Source organism: Lonchura striata, chromosome 1A (assembly GCF_050655825.1).
Source record: "Lonchura striata isolate lonStrDom1 chromosome 1A, ASM5065582v1, whole genome shotgun sequence".
In the NCBI taxonomy this organism is placed as follows: Eukaryota; Metazoa; Chordata; class Aves; order Passeriformes; family Estrildidae; genus Lonchura; species Lonchura striata.
Window position 1 is genome coordinate 23,629,194 of NC_140741.1, and position 14,002 is coordinate 23,643,195.

Sequence of the window (14,002 nt, forward strand, 5' to 3'; positions counted from 1 at the left end):
AGGGGCGGCCGGCGATGGCGCTGGAGACCCTGTCCCCGGACTGGGAGTTCGACCGCCTCGACGACGGCTCGCAGAGTGAGCGCCCGCGGGGGGCGGGCCGGGCCGGCGGGGTGCGGCGGGAGTGCCTCGGGGCGGGGGGAGGCGCGGGCTGAGCGGACCCTGCTCCCCCGGACCGCCCCGCCGCATCCCCGCCGGGAACGGGAGGAGGAGGAGGAGGAGGAGGAAGCAGTGGCGGGAGCTGAGCGGGGTCGCCCTCCCCGCGGACCCGCCCCGCGCCCCGGCCGCCAGCCCAGCGCTGGTCCCGCTGCGGCCAGGCCTGCGGGGGTGGGCGGCCGCCGTGACCTTCTGTGCTCTCAGCGCCCTCTCCGTAGCTGCCGGGGTTGTTCTGGGGTGGGGAAGTGGCTTTTCCATCCTTGCCCCCTCGGGGGAGTCGCCTGCGGTGCCCCCCGTGCGGCGGGGAGGGCCAGGCTGCCTCTGCCGCCCTCTCTTTTCTCGCACGAACCGGACTCGTCGTGGGAACGGTGTTTCTTATCTTCCCGGGCATCTCTCGTGGCTCACGAATTTTCGCAGTGGCTTCCTTGGTTATCCAGAGAAGTCACATCAAGATATGTTGTGAGCAGTTAGTTGTATACTCAGCTTTCATTGGTAAAGGCTCTCTGTCACTGGAGGCGGGCGGTCACTTGCGGTTTCACCTTTAAAATAGAATTGAGTAAGATCTTCAGCGATGCTGAAGTCTTTCACGGTGGGTTCGTGTGCCCGTCAAAATCCACGTTTTACTCAGCCTGTGGAGGTGACCTAGTTTCTAAACAGGGAACTTATATGGTTGTCACACTGTAGTACACGCTGTAAATTGAACTGTGCCTAATTAATTATACCAGGTATTGCTGTGAAAATATGTCACTCATGGACCAACTGTTATCCCAGAGGATGATACTGTTGATGCCATGTTCGTTTAGTCTAGATTTCAGTGGAAACTGAAGTTGTCCTGAGCAGAGATTTTTATCAGTTTTCTGATTGTGGAAAGGAAAATGTAGCTTTTACTGAGAATGCCAGATCTCCGTTAGTTTGACCAGGACGTGAAATGAAACTCCAGAAAATTTCTGTGATTTAACATGCCCCATTATCACCATCTCAAGGGTGAAGAAACAGGCTGATCTTCCATCCAGAACAGCACACAGTGCTCTAGAGAAAAGCCAAAGAATAATTGTGTGACTTCAAAGGCATTTTTTCATTCTTCTTGTCTACTTTCACTTTGTATCGCTAACATTTAGTGATTACGACTTTCTCTTAGTAAGTCTAGTTTGTTACATCTCTGTCCTAGATATGTATGGCTATGGCACTTGCAAATCTTGCTGCCAATGAATATTGCCATTGAATATTGATATTGCTGATTTTGTGGAAGAAGTTAAGATTAAGTTGAAGGATCTGTGCTGCTGAGTTGACCTCTTGCACTGTTCCAACTATAATGCTTAAGTTTTATCACCTGAGGAGAAGCTAAATCAAACTTTATTATAAACACTTTATACCTTTTGAAGTATGTATGCTGCTCTGAAGAAAAGGATGATATTTGCTTTCTATTATTTAATGTTCTTCCTCTGCGTGAGTCAGTTTATTTAGGAAAAATGTTCTGCATCTTAGAAAGTTCTCTTATCTCCCAAGTAATTTTTTATTTGTGCAGCTGCCTATCTCTGTCTAGCTAAGAGCTTCCACTCTCTTATCTCACTAAGAAAGTGAGAAATTATTCCTGTTTCTTATTTTATAGATGATCAGTAGAAGATAGCAAATTGATCGCTGTCAATAATTGTTTGGAAGTATTTAATGACCTGTAGTGTTGCCCAAATCCATCATTTGTCTGCTGGAAAGTTGCTGAATCTCTAGCAGAGTGCTGTTGTGAGGTTTTGTTTGAGAAATGCTCAATATTTTTGTTTCATAGAAACTGATTTGAACAGCAGTGCCAATTTCCTACTCTTGTATGACTTAGAAATTTTTTCTGTTCATCCTTTAAAACTCCAGTATCTGTAGTTTTTTTTTGTTTGTTTGTTTTTAGTTTGTCTTTTGTGTGAAGGGAGGAGATATGAGGGGGGAAGTGCCAGAGTGTACCTCTTTAATGTCTTCCCTGCTCCAGCTTTTGTAGCAGTAAAGCACTGAAGCTGACACAGTGGCTGGTTAAAACCTCTTCAGCAGGTCTGTGCATCTATCAGTGTTTTACTGGTTTGCTGCAGCAGAGCTTAGGGAGGATACATTGGAAAGAATCTGAAGGATGAGATGGACTTGATGGAATAGAATAGTACAATAATACAGTTTAAGGGCTGCACATCAGTGCCTGGAGTGCAGCTGATGGAGAGTGTTTTATTCACTTTCTTCTTCTCCTACGTGGAATTTGGTCTCCTGATCTTGCCAATGCCTGTGCACTGTCTAGGCTGCAGCTACAGCTAGAACTCAATGGCACTAATGCCATTAATGTGGGAGAGTGTGCTGTGCTCCTTGGGTAGGCTTTACAGTCTGTGTGCCTTTATGGTTTGCGTTGCCACTGCTTTCAAAGTACTACCTTAAAATTAATACAGGTCTTCACTGCAGTCATTTCTCTTTCTGAGTCTCAACCTCCCTGTATGTAGTCCTTTTCATCTTTTCCTTATCAGTTTGTCTTTATTCATTCTTCCCTTTCTGCCTGGTGCAGTTTCTCAGTCAGATACTTTCTTTCTGCAAGGAATGTTCCAATGATGATTGACTGAGCAGTGCTCCCCCACTGAAGTAGCCATCAGCTACCATTTGGCTCAGTTGTTTGCAACGACAATGAGTAAGAGGTCGAACATGCAGAATATAAGAACAAAAGAATATGTTATTTTTAACTTTCTAGGCCAGTCTACTGCTGAAATGCTAAAAGGGCACATATAAAGCTACGTGACAGCTGAATTCTTGTGTAAGAAAAGTTCAGTTGTTCAGCTGACCTTCATTCTCTAACTTTTTTAAGATAATCCTGTTTTCAACAAATAGCAGAAGATCACAAGCTGTTAGATTTGTTGCCTAATTATGGGAAAGACACTTTAGTTTTCACATGAAAAAGGATGGTACTTCCTGAGTGTAGAAGCCTTGAACTGTAATAATTTACTCTGTGGCTCAGATTGTCCAGCAAAGTCAGTAATTGTGGATAATCTGGGGAGGAGTGGGGAGCATCTTAATATGGGAAATAAAAAAGATCGGGATAGAGAGCATGAAACTTTCTTTTGCACCAATTGCCTTTAGATTTACTTTGCTATTTAAGACCACTGTTGCTTGTGTTTGACCAGCTGAATGTTGGCCTTTGAACCTGTTTTTCCCTTTGAACCTACTTGCCCCTGACACTAACAGGACAGCTGTGCATTTCAATACCCAGCAGAAGAAAAATCCTGCCTGAGAAGGGTGAATTTGGAAGTGGGAGGGAATGACTAAAAGCCATAAGGTTTCCATGTAATGCTCAAATAACTCACTGAGAGGTACCAGGGAGAAATGGAAAGAGGATTGCTGGAAATGCAACTGCTACTCAGGCTGAAATGATTAGACCCGTTGCCTCAAAGTTCTTATATAAATGCATCTGTACTGGTTCAGCTGATGGGTAGGGTCACCTGCTGTGCTACAATTTCCACAGTAATTTCTTTGCTCAGCACTTTATGTGATTGTTAAGGTTTTAGTTTTACAATACATGTACGTGAAAAAAAAATTTCTGCATACTGCTTAGATGTTTGATACTCTTCAAGTAGTATTTGAATTTCTTTTAAACCAACAGTAAGTTATAGAATTTGTTTTTAAACAATAAGAACTTTGTATTTAATCTGCATTTTATTAAAGAAAAATGCCACAGCAAAATGAGGAATATAGGACTAAAGCTAAATAGCAAAGGATTAAATGTTTTTAATAATATTTTTTGATATTGTAGTTTATTGAATTGTCCGTAAAACTGTACAAATGTTATCAATTCTCAGAAATTCATGCTGAAGTGCAGCTGAAGAATTATGGAAAATTTCTTGAGGAATATACATCTCAGCTGAAGAGAATTGAAGATGCATTGGATGACTCTGTTGGAGATGTTTGGGACTTCAGTCTTGATCCCATTGCTTTAAAGGTCTTCATATATTTAATATACATTGCATCTGTTACTTTCCTAGTTTGTCCTTTCCTTCAAAATCTCTGAAGTAAAAGCTTGATGCATTTGTGCTCTTAAAAGTTTGACTTGTGAGTTTGAGAAAACCATCCAATACTATTTTAATTATCAAGTAATTAATAAGTTATTAAGTAATAAAACTATCCAATACTTTAATTATCAAGTAATTAATAAATTTAATTATCAAGTAATTAATATATGAGAAGAAGTTTCCACATTACTATGTTCTAGTCTTATGGATTCTAGCAGAAGTTGAATGAGTTTCTAATTCTTCATGTGTCAAGAAGGTTGGTTTCAGTAGACTTCTTCCCTGTGACTGTTAGTGTTTTTATCTGAGGGCTGGGGTTCTAGGAGAGCTCACTAATAGTTGTAAAACTGCACAGTGAATTATGTGTATATTTATAGGTTATGTTTTGACCTAATGGCCTTGGTAAAGTATTGGCTGTTTTCTTGGTCACAAATTCTCTGTGCTCTGTGGAGCATTAGCTTTTCCTCTTCACTGAATTTGCAGACGTAATTTAAAAGCACTTTTGTTGCCATGTGAAACTTGTTTGTGCTGAAGGTGCACTCTCAAGCAATCATCTCTCTGAATAATTTGAATAAATTATGTGTAGGGCCACCACAGTACTGCATGTTTATGGACTAGTCAAAATCAGGCTGACTTAAGATACAAATTGTCAGTGCCTGCATACAGATGTATTTTCTGCTTCCTGTTTCAAGTGTTTGGAATTATTAATTCGTGTTTTAGTTTTCCTGAGCTGTTTTTTTCTCCTACATATGCAATAATGATCATGCTTTTGCTTTACAAGTTTTGTAAGTAAATTGTTGTAAATGCTATGTAATATACTTGGTTATTTGCCTGTCTGCCTAAAGTGAAAAGAAAGGTATTTCCATGTTAAGGTGAAGAGTGAAGAGTTCCTGCAGTGCAGGTTGCTAATAATGTGCAATTGTGGCTCTCTGACCCTATTTGAGATTAAACTGGGGGGAATACTTGCCTAGTTGGATAAATGTATTTTTGACTAATGTTTTCTAAAGTTGCCGATATGTTTTTTTTCGTTTGATTGTTTTATGATTTTTTGTTTGCTTTTTATTTTAATTCTAGCTCTTGCCATATGAACAGTCCTCCCTACTGGAGCTCATAAAGACAGAAAACAAGGTAAGCACTTTATGCTAAAAGGAAAAAGGAAAGTTATTCAACCTCAACCCAAGCCCTCTAAATGTGAGCCTGTTTGTAATCTGTGCTATTTTTTTCCTCACTTCGAGTCTAGGTTCTAAACAAAGTTATAACAGTGTATGCTGCTCTTTGCTGTGAAATCAAGAAGTTAAAATATGAGGTAAATTCAGCTGACTTTTATTATTGTATATGAGACGGTTTGCAGTTTGGCATGCTAATCTATACATTTATTTTTATCAATAAAGAAACAAGATATGTCTGAATCTTGTAGCTTGACAGCTGAATTTTATTATTGTATATGAAAAGGTTTGTAGTTTGGCATGCTAATATATAAATTTATTTTTATCAATAAAGAAACAATATATGTCTAAATAATTTTGTAGCTTGATTACATATATCCTATTTATTAAAAAACAAATTTCTGCTTTCATTGTTAGGCAGAAACTAAATTTTATAATGGCCTCTTGTTTTATGGAGAAGGAGGTAAGTAGCTCCCTTTACTGTAAGAGCATGTAGTTTTATATTATTGCTTCAGGTTATATTAAATGCTACAATAACTGTGATTTTATTGTATGGATACATGCTTTCTCTGTGATGCACACCAAATAGAGAACTTGGAGGGTGTAGGGATCTATATTAGTGTCTTGTAGCTGTCCTGAGTTAGCTTAAGATGATAAGGTTTATCTGGAAAGCCCTACAGTAAGTATTGTTACATGAACAGGAATTTTTGTTGCAGCCTTATTTACTTGGGAAGTAGGGAGTGTGAGCTCCCTACAAACAGCTTGTCTACTGTAGCAGCTATTTTGCAAGGTATGGCATTGAAAACATATTTTTCACATGTAAAAACATCCTAAACTGAATTATTTCCTTTTGGGACTACATCTGACATGGGTTGTCATGAAACAATAAATCTGTGATTTAACTGCAGTGAACCAATGAAACCATTAATAAATAACTTGGCCCAAGTCCTGCCCTCTTCACTTATGCAATTGGTATTCCAAGACAAGTTGGAGTGTGTTGATTTCACGTCCCCTTCCAGTGCAGGTAGCTCACTCTACGTGTTTAGACCATGGCATAAGAGGGCCCAGGTCATTGTAAGTCAGTTCACAAATCATGAGACATTGCTTTAGGTGACAGCTTTTTGCCTTGGAGTTAAACTGGTAACTCCTGAATGACTGGCCTTAAGCTTCCACCTTAAGGGATACTAGTGTGGGAATAAGCACAGATCTTGGTCATAAGGAGGTGTAATAGAGTGTGACACAAATATCAGGGAATGTGAAATCTTTGAGCCTCGGACTGTTCATCATTCTTTTAAGTGCTTAAGGTTGTGCTTAAGGGGCATGGAAAAGTGGGGGATTTGCTAGCTGCTTCTGTGGGAGGTTTTTTGGGGTGTGTGTGTTCGGTTTTTTCCCCTTTTTTTCTTAGCAGACTTTCATGTCTTATCAGATACAGTTTTAAGTATTTTAAAGTCATATGCTGCCAAAATGATACTAGAAGATCCCTCAGAATTTTGCATGTCTCTAGAGTGAAAAATTCAGAGTATAGCAGATTATTATATTACAGCAGCAATTTATTCCTGATGGGTGTTGTGCAGAGAATGCTTGGGAATGGCAGGAACTGAAAGGTCAGCCTTCTGAGGGTTAGGTAGGAATGCAGAAATTATGTTCTTTATTTCCATATCCCTACTGGTAGTATTTTCTTTGATAACAGCAAACTTGCTTACTTTAAACAACTGGCTAAGTTACTGGCTCAAGGATGGTTGAAATTTAAACGTATACTATGCTGTTTTTTTCCATCTATGAAAAGAAAACATTTTTCCCCATCTTGTCTTTGCAGTAGCTAGGACTGGTCTAGGAACTTCAGGTAGTTGGGTAGGGTTTTCTGGGACATACACTGAAGAGATTCAAGGTTGCATAAAATGTGTAAATGGGAAGCAAAGCGATGTTTAGTTTAGTATCCTGTCCCAGAGCTCCATGTTAGAGAAAAATGGAGACTCCTATAATCTCTGACAGCTGTAAAAGAATATATTTTATGTAGCAAGAAGACTTGCATTTCTTAGGCAGGTAAACTTGTAATTTTAAGTGAGCTTTTCTTGCTCAGAGTGACCCAGAAGAAAAATCTCAAATCTATAGCATCTATCAGTTGTCACATAAAAAAGACAGTATTTCGTCAGGTGCTGTTCAAACCACTCCTGATGACTGCAACAGTTTGGCATGGCTGATGTGATTATTGTATTTCTGTCTTCTGTGTCATACAGATAATGCTGTGAAACTATGGTGGTAAGCCTGTTCTTTTGTGCAGAAGGATATGTAGGAAAAAGAAAATTAATTCTTTCTGGTTAATCACGTAGTATATTCTCTCAGGAAAAAAACATCTGGATGTTTCTTGCAGGATAAATACCTAGTATTTTAATGCAAATTTCTTAAAAATAGAAACATTTGTATGAAGTTACATAATACATATGCCCTTAAAGAATTATGGGGTTTATTATTTTTCTTTCAGGTGAACAGATTTTTCCCAGCTTTGTATCTAATTTATAAATGATGTAATTTTTAATGAAAAAGAAACTCCAAAAATAAGTCCACCACAGGAAAATTAGGAGGCTTTGAGGCTCCATCAATACACTTATAGTAGTGCACTCTGCTAGTATGAAAAATAAATGGCTTGGAGGGCAAGCTTCAATGTTAGTTTAGCAGGTACAACACAGGCTTTAGAAAGTGTTGACAAATGTTTCTCTTTCAAGCCACAGATTCCAGCATGGTGGAGGGAGATTGTCAAATACAGATGGGAAGATTTGTTTCTTTCTTGCAGGTAGAGTATGTTTTGATTGTTTTACTCCAATTATAAACTTAATTTTACTTGCAAAATGGATTTAACAGTCTGCCATATCCTGTTTGCATTTTGCTGAAAGGCATAGCAGTCATTTGATATGTCACTATGTTTTGCCTGCAGACCAGCTGATGTATCACACATTGTTTGGGGATTTTTTATACTTCTCTCTGGAAGTCTAATGAGAGAAGGAATTAGCAATTACTTTAAAAGATTTTAGTAGGAGAAGATAAATTGAGATTGCTTTTATCTGTAGTTAAAGATAGCTGTTTTTATGAGTTTGGTTAGCAAGTTCTGGTGTACACTGAACATTGGAAATGGGTTAATTGTTTTGTATGTTTGAGGTTTTTCAGCTGGTAGAAGAAAACAAAATCAAAGTATGTGCCTGAAAAAAATTGCTTGTGTCTCTTTCAAACATTTTTGGAAGAGCACTTATTTCTTATACAGTTTGGTTGTTCAGGATCCTTTGCATGAAAACAGGATCTGTTTTTATTCTGAGGATTTCGTGTGCTCTTAGGTTTCAGTCTATTGTGGAGTTTTTTGTCATTAATGTAACTTAAGCAACTGTTCCATTCCCAAAAATGTTTCTATTTTTATGCAATATTACATGTAATGAAATAGCTGCAGTGAAGTAGAGAATATAGAGGAAGCTTCCATAATGTTTAAACAAATTTGGATTTAACAAGAGTTAAAATTTATGTTCTGATTCCGCAGCATGGCACTAAACATTTACTGTGTCATGACAAGACAATGCTGTAGGAAGTAATTTCTGAACTTCCTTTACTGTGCTAAGTGCAGTGAATTGTTAGGATCTCTTGAGTTTTCTTTCTCATTTTCCAACCCCTTTGTCATATCAGCTTTGTAGGTTTCATACTTCTCTGTTTTGCTTATGGAGTTTGTTCTTTTTCAGCAGTTGGATTCTCCTAAATCCATTCAGTGTTCTACATCCCTAGATTAGGAAATGCTGTTCTGGTCAGTGTTACAAGCATATCCCCAGGGGTGGTGTGAAAATATGAAGTTAACAAAATGGTGAAAAGTTGCTTTTATAGAGCTAATGACCATGTGTTGGTTTTTTAGCTCTTCTGGGCTTTCTGGATTAGCTAGATGCAGTAGCTCAAATTTGCTAGGTCAAAAAGTTTTTAAAAAACATTATCAAAATAATACTCTGAAATACTACTTTAAAATTACAATCTTGTCTGTATAATGTAGCTGCTAATATGCATGTGCTGTTGAACTGGACTACTTTCCAGAAATTTTAAAATGGCAGCTAGTGCTGCTTCCCCAGGAAACAAGATATAATCTGTCTATTATTCCATCCTTCTGGAATCTGTTGTCTTATTTCAGCTGCATTTGTTAGAGCAGTACAAGTATAAGAAGTAATGTTTTGTGTAAACTGGTGACTAATAGGAGGCAGAAGCACAAATAAGATCTATTTTTGATGGAGGAGAAGATAGAATTCAGCTGTTAGCCAGTCTCCTGGCTGGCTGACTGTTCAGCCAGCGTGGGCTGTCTGCTATAAAACCATCTGTGTGTAGACTGGTTAGACTCATCACACGCTGACATCTCCCTGATGGGATTTGTAAGGTAAATTAATGAGCAGATATTACTGCAGGTAGGGGAAACTCATTAATTTATCCTGTTGTTCAAGGACTGCCATGTTAAAATCCATTATGGAAATTAAGATACTTCTTTACATGGTCAGAATTGACATGTTCTTACTCATTTTGTGTTACATAACCAAGCCTAAGTTCTGCCTTTGTCAGGCAAACCTTTCAAAGACATTGACTTTCTTTGTTTGTTTTAAAGCAGTATTCTGTGGCTTATCACTTTTACAGTAGGTACAGGCTTCTGTAGTAATTTCTAATTTGAATTTGGCTATTACCAGCATCCAGAGTGTGACTCTTGAATCTAGTGGGGAAAAAAGCACAGCCTCTACTGCATATTGTCCCTGAAAGTACTTGGGCTCTGTTGTCAAGTCACTTCTTTCTGTCTTTCATAAATTGAACCAATACTATAAATGGTCAGAGTTGTACTGGAAGCTTGCGTTTGGTAGTTTCTTAGCTTAGTCCCAGTTCCTTTTTCAGATCTGTTAGTAGGATGTTTTTAACCTTGCTGTAGATCTGTCCACTGACTTGGGTTAGGGATATAGTTGGAGCTTCAGCTGCGTGTTCTGTAGTTTATGTTCAGTGTTTTTGGTGTAATGACAACTTGTGTATGAGGAGGATCTATATGTTTATATTCATTTTGTTTTCTTGTATTTCAGGAGCTGTCTTGCTTTGTTACCCGATGTTATGAAGTGGTGGTGAATGTAGTGCATCAGCTGGCTGTTCTGTATACCAGCAACAAGTAATTATTCCCTAAAATGCTGTATTGTTATTGTGTAGAGTTAAATGTATAAAACAGAATGTTCTATTTAAGGCATAGTCATTTTTGGAATGTTGTTGTCTGGAGATATAGTGCTTTGCTGTGCAAATTTGGGCTTCATAAATGGTTATGGAAATGGTTTTGTTTTGTTTTCAGAAAACAAAGTAGTGCTTGTATATAATGAGATCCAAGGATGTTAGTGTTTGTCATTTTTAGTCTTTGTTTGAGAAATATTGCTGATTTTTTCATCCTTGCTCTGTTTGAGAGGCTCCTTCTTTTTCTTAATACATAGCTTAAAAATCAAATCACTTCTACAGTCTTAATTTGAAAATGTAAATTTTGGCATATATTCTTCACAGAACAGCCATCTGAAGCTTAGCTGGGTAAGGGCTGTTTGGTTTAGCTCCTTTGAAAACTGTGAGGAAGGTTTAGTTCTGGACAAGATTGTTGGAGTTAGCTTTGAATACCTCTGCAGGACTCTCTATTGCTTCCCCATCCCCCAACAGATAGCATAATTCTTCTCAGTTGTATTTGTTGCTTTGTTTTTGGTTTATACCACAGCACAGGGCAGACTTCCTGTGTGGTGCTGGATGTGTAGCTTGGACATGGCTTGAGTAATACAAAGTGATTTTATTCTCTGGGTGTGACAAAGCTATTTGCATAGCTGAACTGGGAATTGCTGACACACGTATACACTGAATACACTTGGTGGTTTTAACCAGCCACATGCTGTGTCTTTAAAAATACAGTTTTAAATTTATCAGATTATAGAGATTTGACACAGTATATACTTTTCATCAGTTTGATGTTCTTTTGTTTCCTGAAGTTACTATGTTAATGAAGAAAAATATACCCAGAAAACAGAGAACATGCCATGATACAGAACTGATAAATATGATCTGTTCTAAGGATTAAAAAAGCATTAAAATTTTTATTTTCTTTACAGGAATGCACCTAAAATTATAGAGACATCTGGAGTTCATTTTCAGGTGGGAATGATTTGGAACTCTTTTGCTTATGTTAATATATATAGATCTTGATGATTAATCCTGAGAAAAACAGCATGAAAGTGACTTTACAGTACAGTTTTCAATTTAAAATTTTTATTTTATTAATCAGCTTTTTCTGGCCTTTATATGGGAAAGCCTGCTGTCTCCATGTCTGTCTATATTCTAAATTTTCTTAGCAACAAAGTGTTTGCATGCTCCCTTATTGCAATGCATGCCTCTGCATATAGGCAGTTTTAAAAATTGTGTCTTTAGTGTCAAGATAGATCAAGGAATTTAGTTTGTGTGCAGACATCCCTTTAATCTTTCTTATGTCAGTACAAGTCAAATCTTTAAGCTGCCAAACCATAAGTTCTCCTGTTAACTCTCTAGCTGATATCTTGTTGGCTGAAAATATATTGAAAGGAACTGAAATTTTATGTGCCTCATATGACTGCAGTAAACTTTCCAATAACTACAATCCTTTTCTTTCTTCTTTTTTTTTCTTCCTTCACAAACAGGCAATGTATGAGCATCTAGGAGAGTTGCTGACAATCTTGATCACTCTGGATGAAATAATTGACAATCATGCCACGCTGAAAGATCACTGGACCATGTACAAGAGGTGTGTCTCTGATATGAAAAATACTCCCACAGCCTAAGACATAAAAGCATGTGCATCTGCTTGTGTTCCAAGAAAGTCAGTGTGGGAACATGGATTTTGGTAGTCTCTCCAAAAATTTCAGATAAGAGCAGGGCTAAGCTCCCATAGCATCCTTCTAAGGGCACCAGGAAATATTTTATGTATTTGACTATGAAATGTTGCATTTTCAGTGCAGGGTAAACATCTTGGCAAACAATGTAATATTGGTGGGGTTTAAAGAATATTCAGTAAGAAATTTAGTTGTGTGAAGAACTGAGGTATGACTGTCCCTGTCCATATTGATCATGGGAATAGGCATACAGCTGTAAGAAGGGATAGCACCTTAATTAAAAGCCGAAGAGTCAACAATTATAAAGGTAGCTGAATTAGTGGAATATTAACTATGTCCTTGAAAACCCAAATAAATGGAAGTTACTCAAATGCAATTTGTTTGTACAGACCTACTGTATTTTTGGGGTTTTTTTTTGTTTGTTTGGGTTTTTTTTGTTTGTTGGTTTGGTTTTTGTGGATTGAGGATTTTGTTGTTGTTGTTTGGTTTAGGTTTTGTTTTTTTAATTTTGGGCTTGCTGCTAAGGGCAGGAGGCGGGGGAATCAAAATTTCTTATCAAAATAGTGCAGGATATGATAAAACTGTGACTGTATTTTAAGCGTGCTGTGTGTCCCCCACACGTACTCCTTACAGGCTGCTAAAATCTGTCCATCACAACCCTTCTAAGTTTGGAATTCCAGAAGATAAACTAAAACCATTTGAAAAACTGCTGTTAAAACTGGAATGCCAGTTACTTGATGGAATGATATTTCAGGTAATGAACTTAATATTCCCCTCTATGATAGAGGAAGCTTACATGAAAGCAACATTCTTTTCAGAATGGTTGGTTTGTTTGTTTGTATTTTGTTTTTGTTCCGGTTACAGTGATGTGTGAATTTGGCTCTTGCATCTGTGCCTGGGAGAAAAAAGGCTCTGTTGTAAGATCCTTTCTTGCTCTTCTCTTGTGCTTAAACAGTGCCAAGCTTTGAATGGTAGCAGTAAATGCTGACTGTTTTGCTGAACTAGAGAAACACAGACAGCTTGGCATTAGGACTATGTATTATCAGAATTCCACTTTTGTCCACATAATAGTGAGCAGGTTTACATAGCACAGGTCTTTATTTTAGCTGCAAATTAATTAATTACCTCTGTAGTCTTTAAAATATGTTGAGTATGACCTGTCATTCCTTGCATACAAGACAGGTTGCTGTTATTAGAGACCACTGTGGTGGGAAACGTGCAGAGACATAGGTGGATGAGAAGGATTTTATTACATTTTCTGTACAGTTAAATTAAATGTGTTCATACAAGAAGCCATTTCTTTAGAAAAGTGTATATTACAGACATTGAAATGGGATGTTGTGGCATAGTGGGCAGAGGATAATGTTGTTGAAGCCGGTCAAAGCAGAATCAGTTGCTCAGGTTGTGCCATTACATCTTAAATAGCATTAGGGGGAAAGGGCTTGTTCTGTAAAAGCCTTCAAAAAGGAAATTGTAGGTAAATAATTAATCACAGTTTGTCTTATTCTTTCAAAGGACATTGCTACCAGCTATCCATTTTTCCTGTTGTATTTCCCTAATGCTGTATAAGAACAAAGACTTTGTTATAGGTTTGAGACATCAATAGGATTTGACTGGAATTTATTCAGGAAGTTTCCCTTCCTGTCCTGCAAATGCCTCTTCCTAAAAAAATTAATTAAAAATATTAGATGCAGTTCTAATAAAGACTTTTCTTATCTCTTTGGCAAGTATGGATTGTGTCTCTGTTTTTTGACTGTCATGGGGTTTTGGGAGCTTTTTTAAACTGCCAGCAGTAGTG

General features: G+C 37.9%; 1 protein-coding gene across 6 annotated transcripts in view; it reads left to right on the forward strand.

Annotated features, from left to right (window-relative positions):
- Positions 1 to 14,002, forward strand: part of WASHC4 (WASH complex subunit 4) — a 69,022-nt gene continuing 55,020 nt past the window's right edge. For all 6 annotated transcript variants that reach the window (XR_014952156.1, XM_085569605.1, XM_021536103.4 and 3 more), the window contains exons 1-10: positions 1 to 75; positions 3,960 to 4,099; positions 5,241 to 5,294; positions 5,407 to 5,472; positions 5,750 to 5,795; positions 8,056 to 8,123; positions 10,405 to 10,487; positions 11,452 to 11,494; positions 12,013 to 12,116; positions 12,838 to 12,958. Coding sequence is in view for 5 of the 6 variants with exons in the window: in XM_085569605.1 (XP_085425731.1) it covers positions 15 to 75; positions 3,960 to 4,099; positions 5,241 to 5,294; positions 5,407 to 5,472; positions 5,750 to 5,795; positions 8,056 to 8,123; positions 10,405 to 10,487; positions 11,452 to 11,494; positions 12,013 to 12,116; positions 12,838 to 12,958 (786 nt within the window). In the remaining variant the exon portion in view is untranslated. The remainder of the gene's footprint in view (positions 76 to 3,959; positions 4,100 to 5,240; positions 5,295 to 5,406; positions 5,473 to 5,749; positions 5,796 to 8,055; positions 8,124 to 10,404; positions 10,488 to 11,451; positions 11,495 to 12,012; positions 12,117 to 12,837; positions 12,959 to 14,002) is intronic.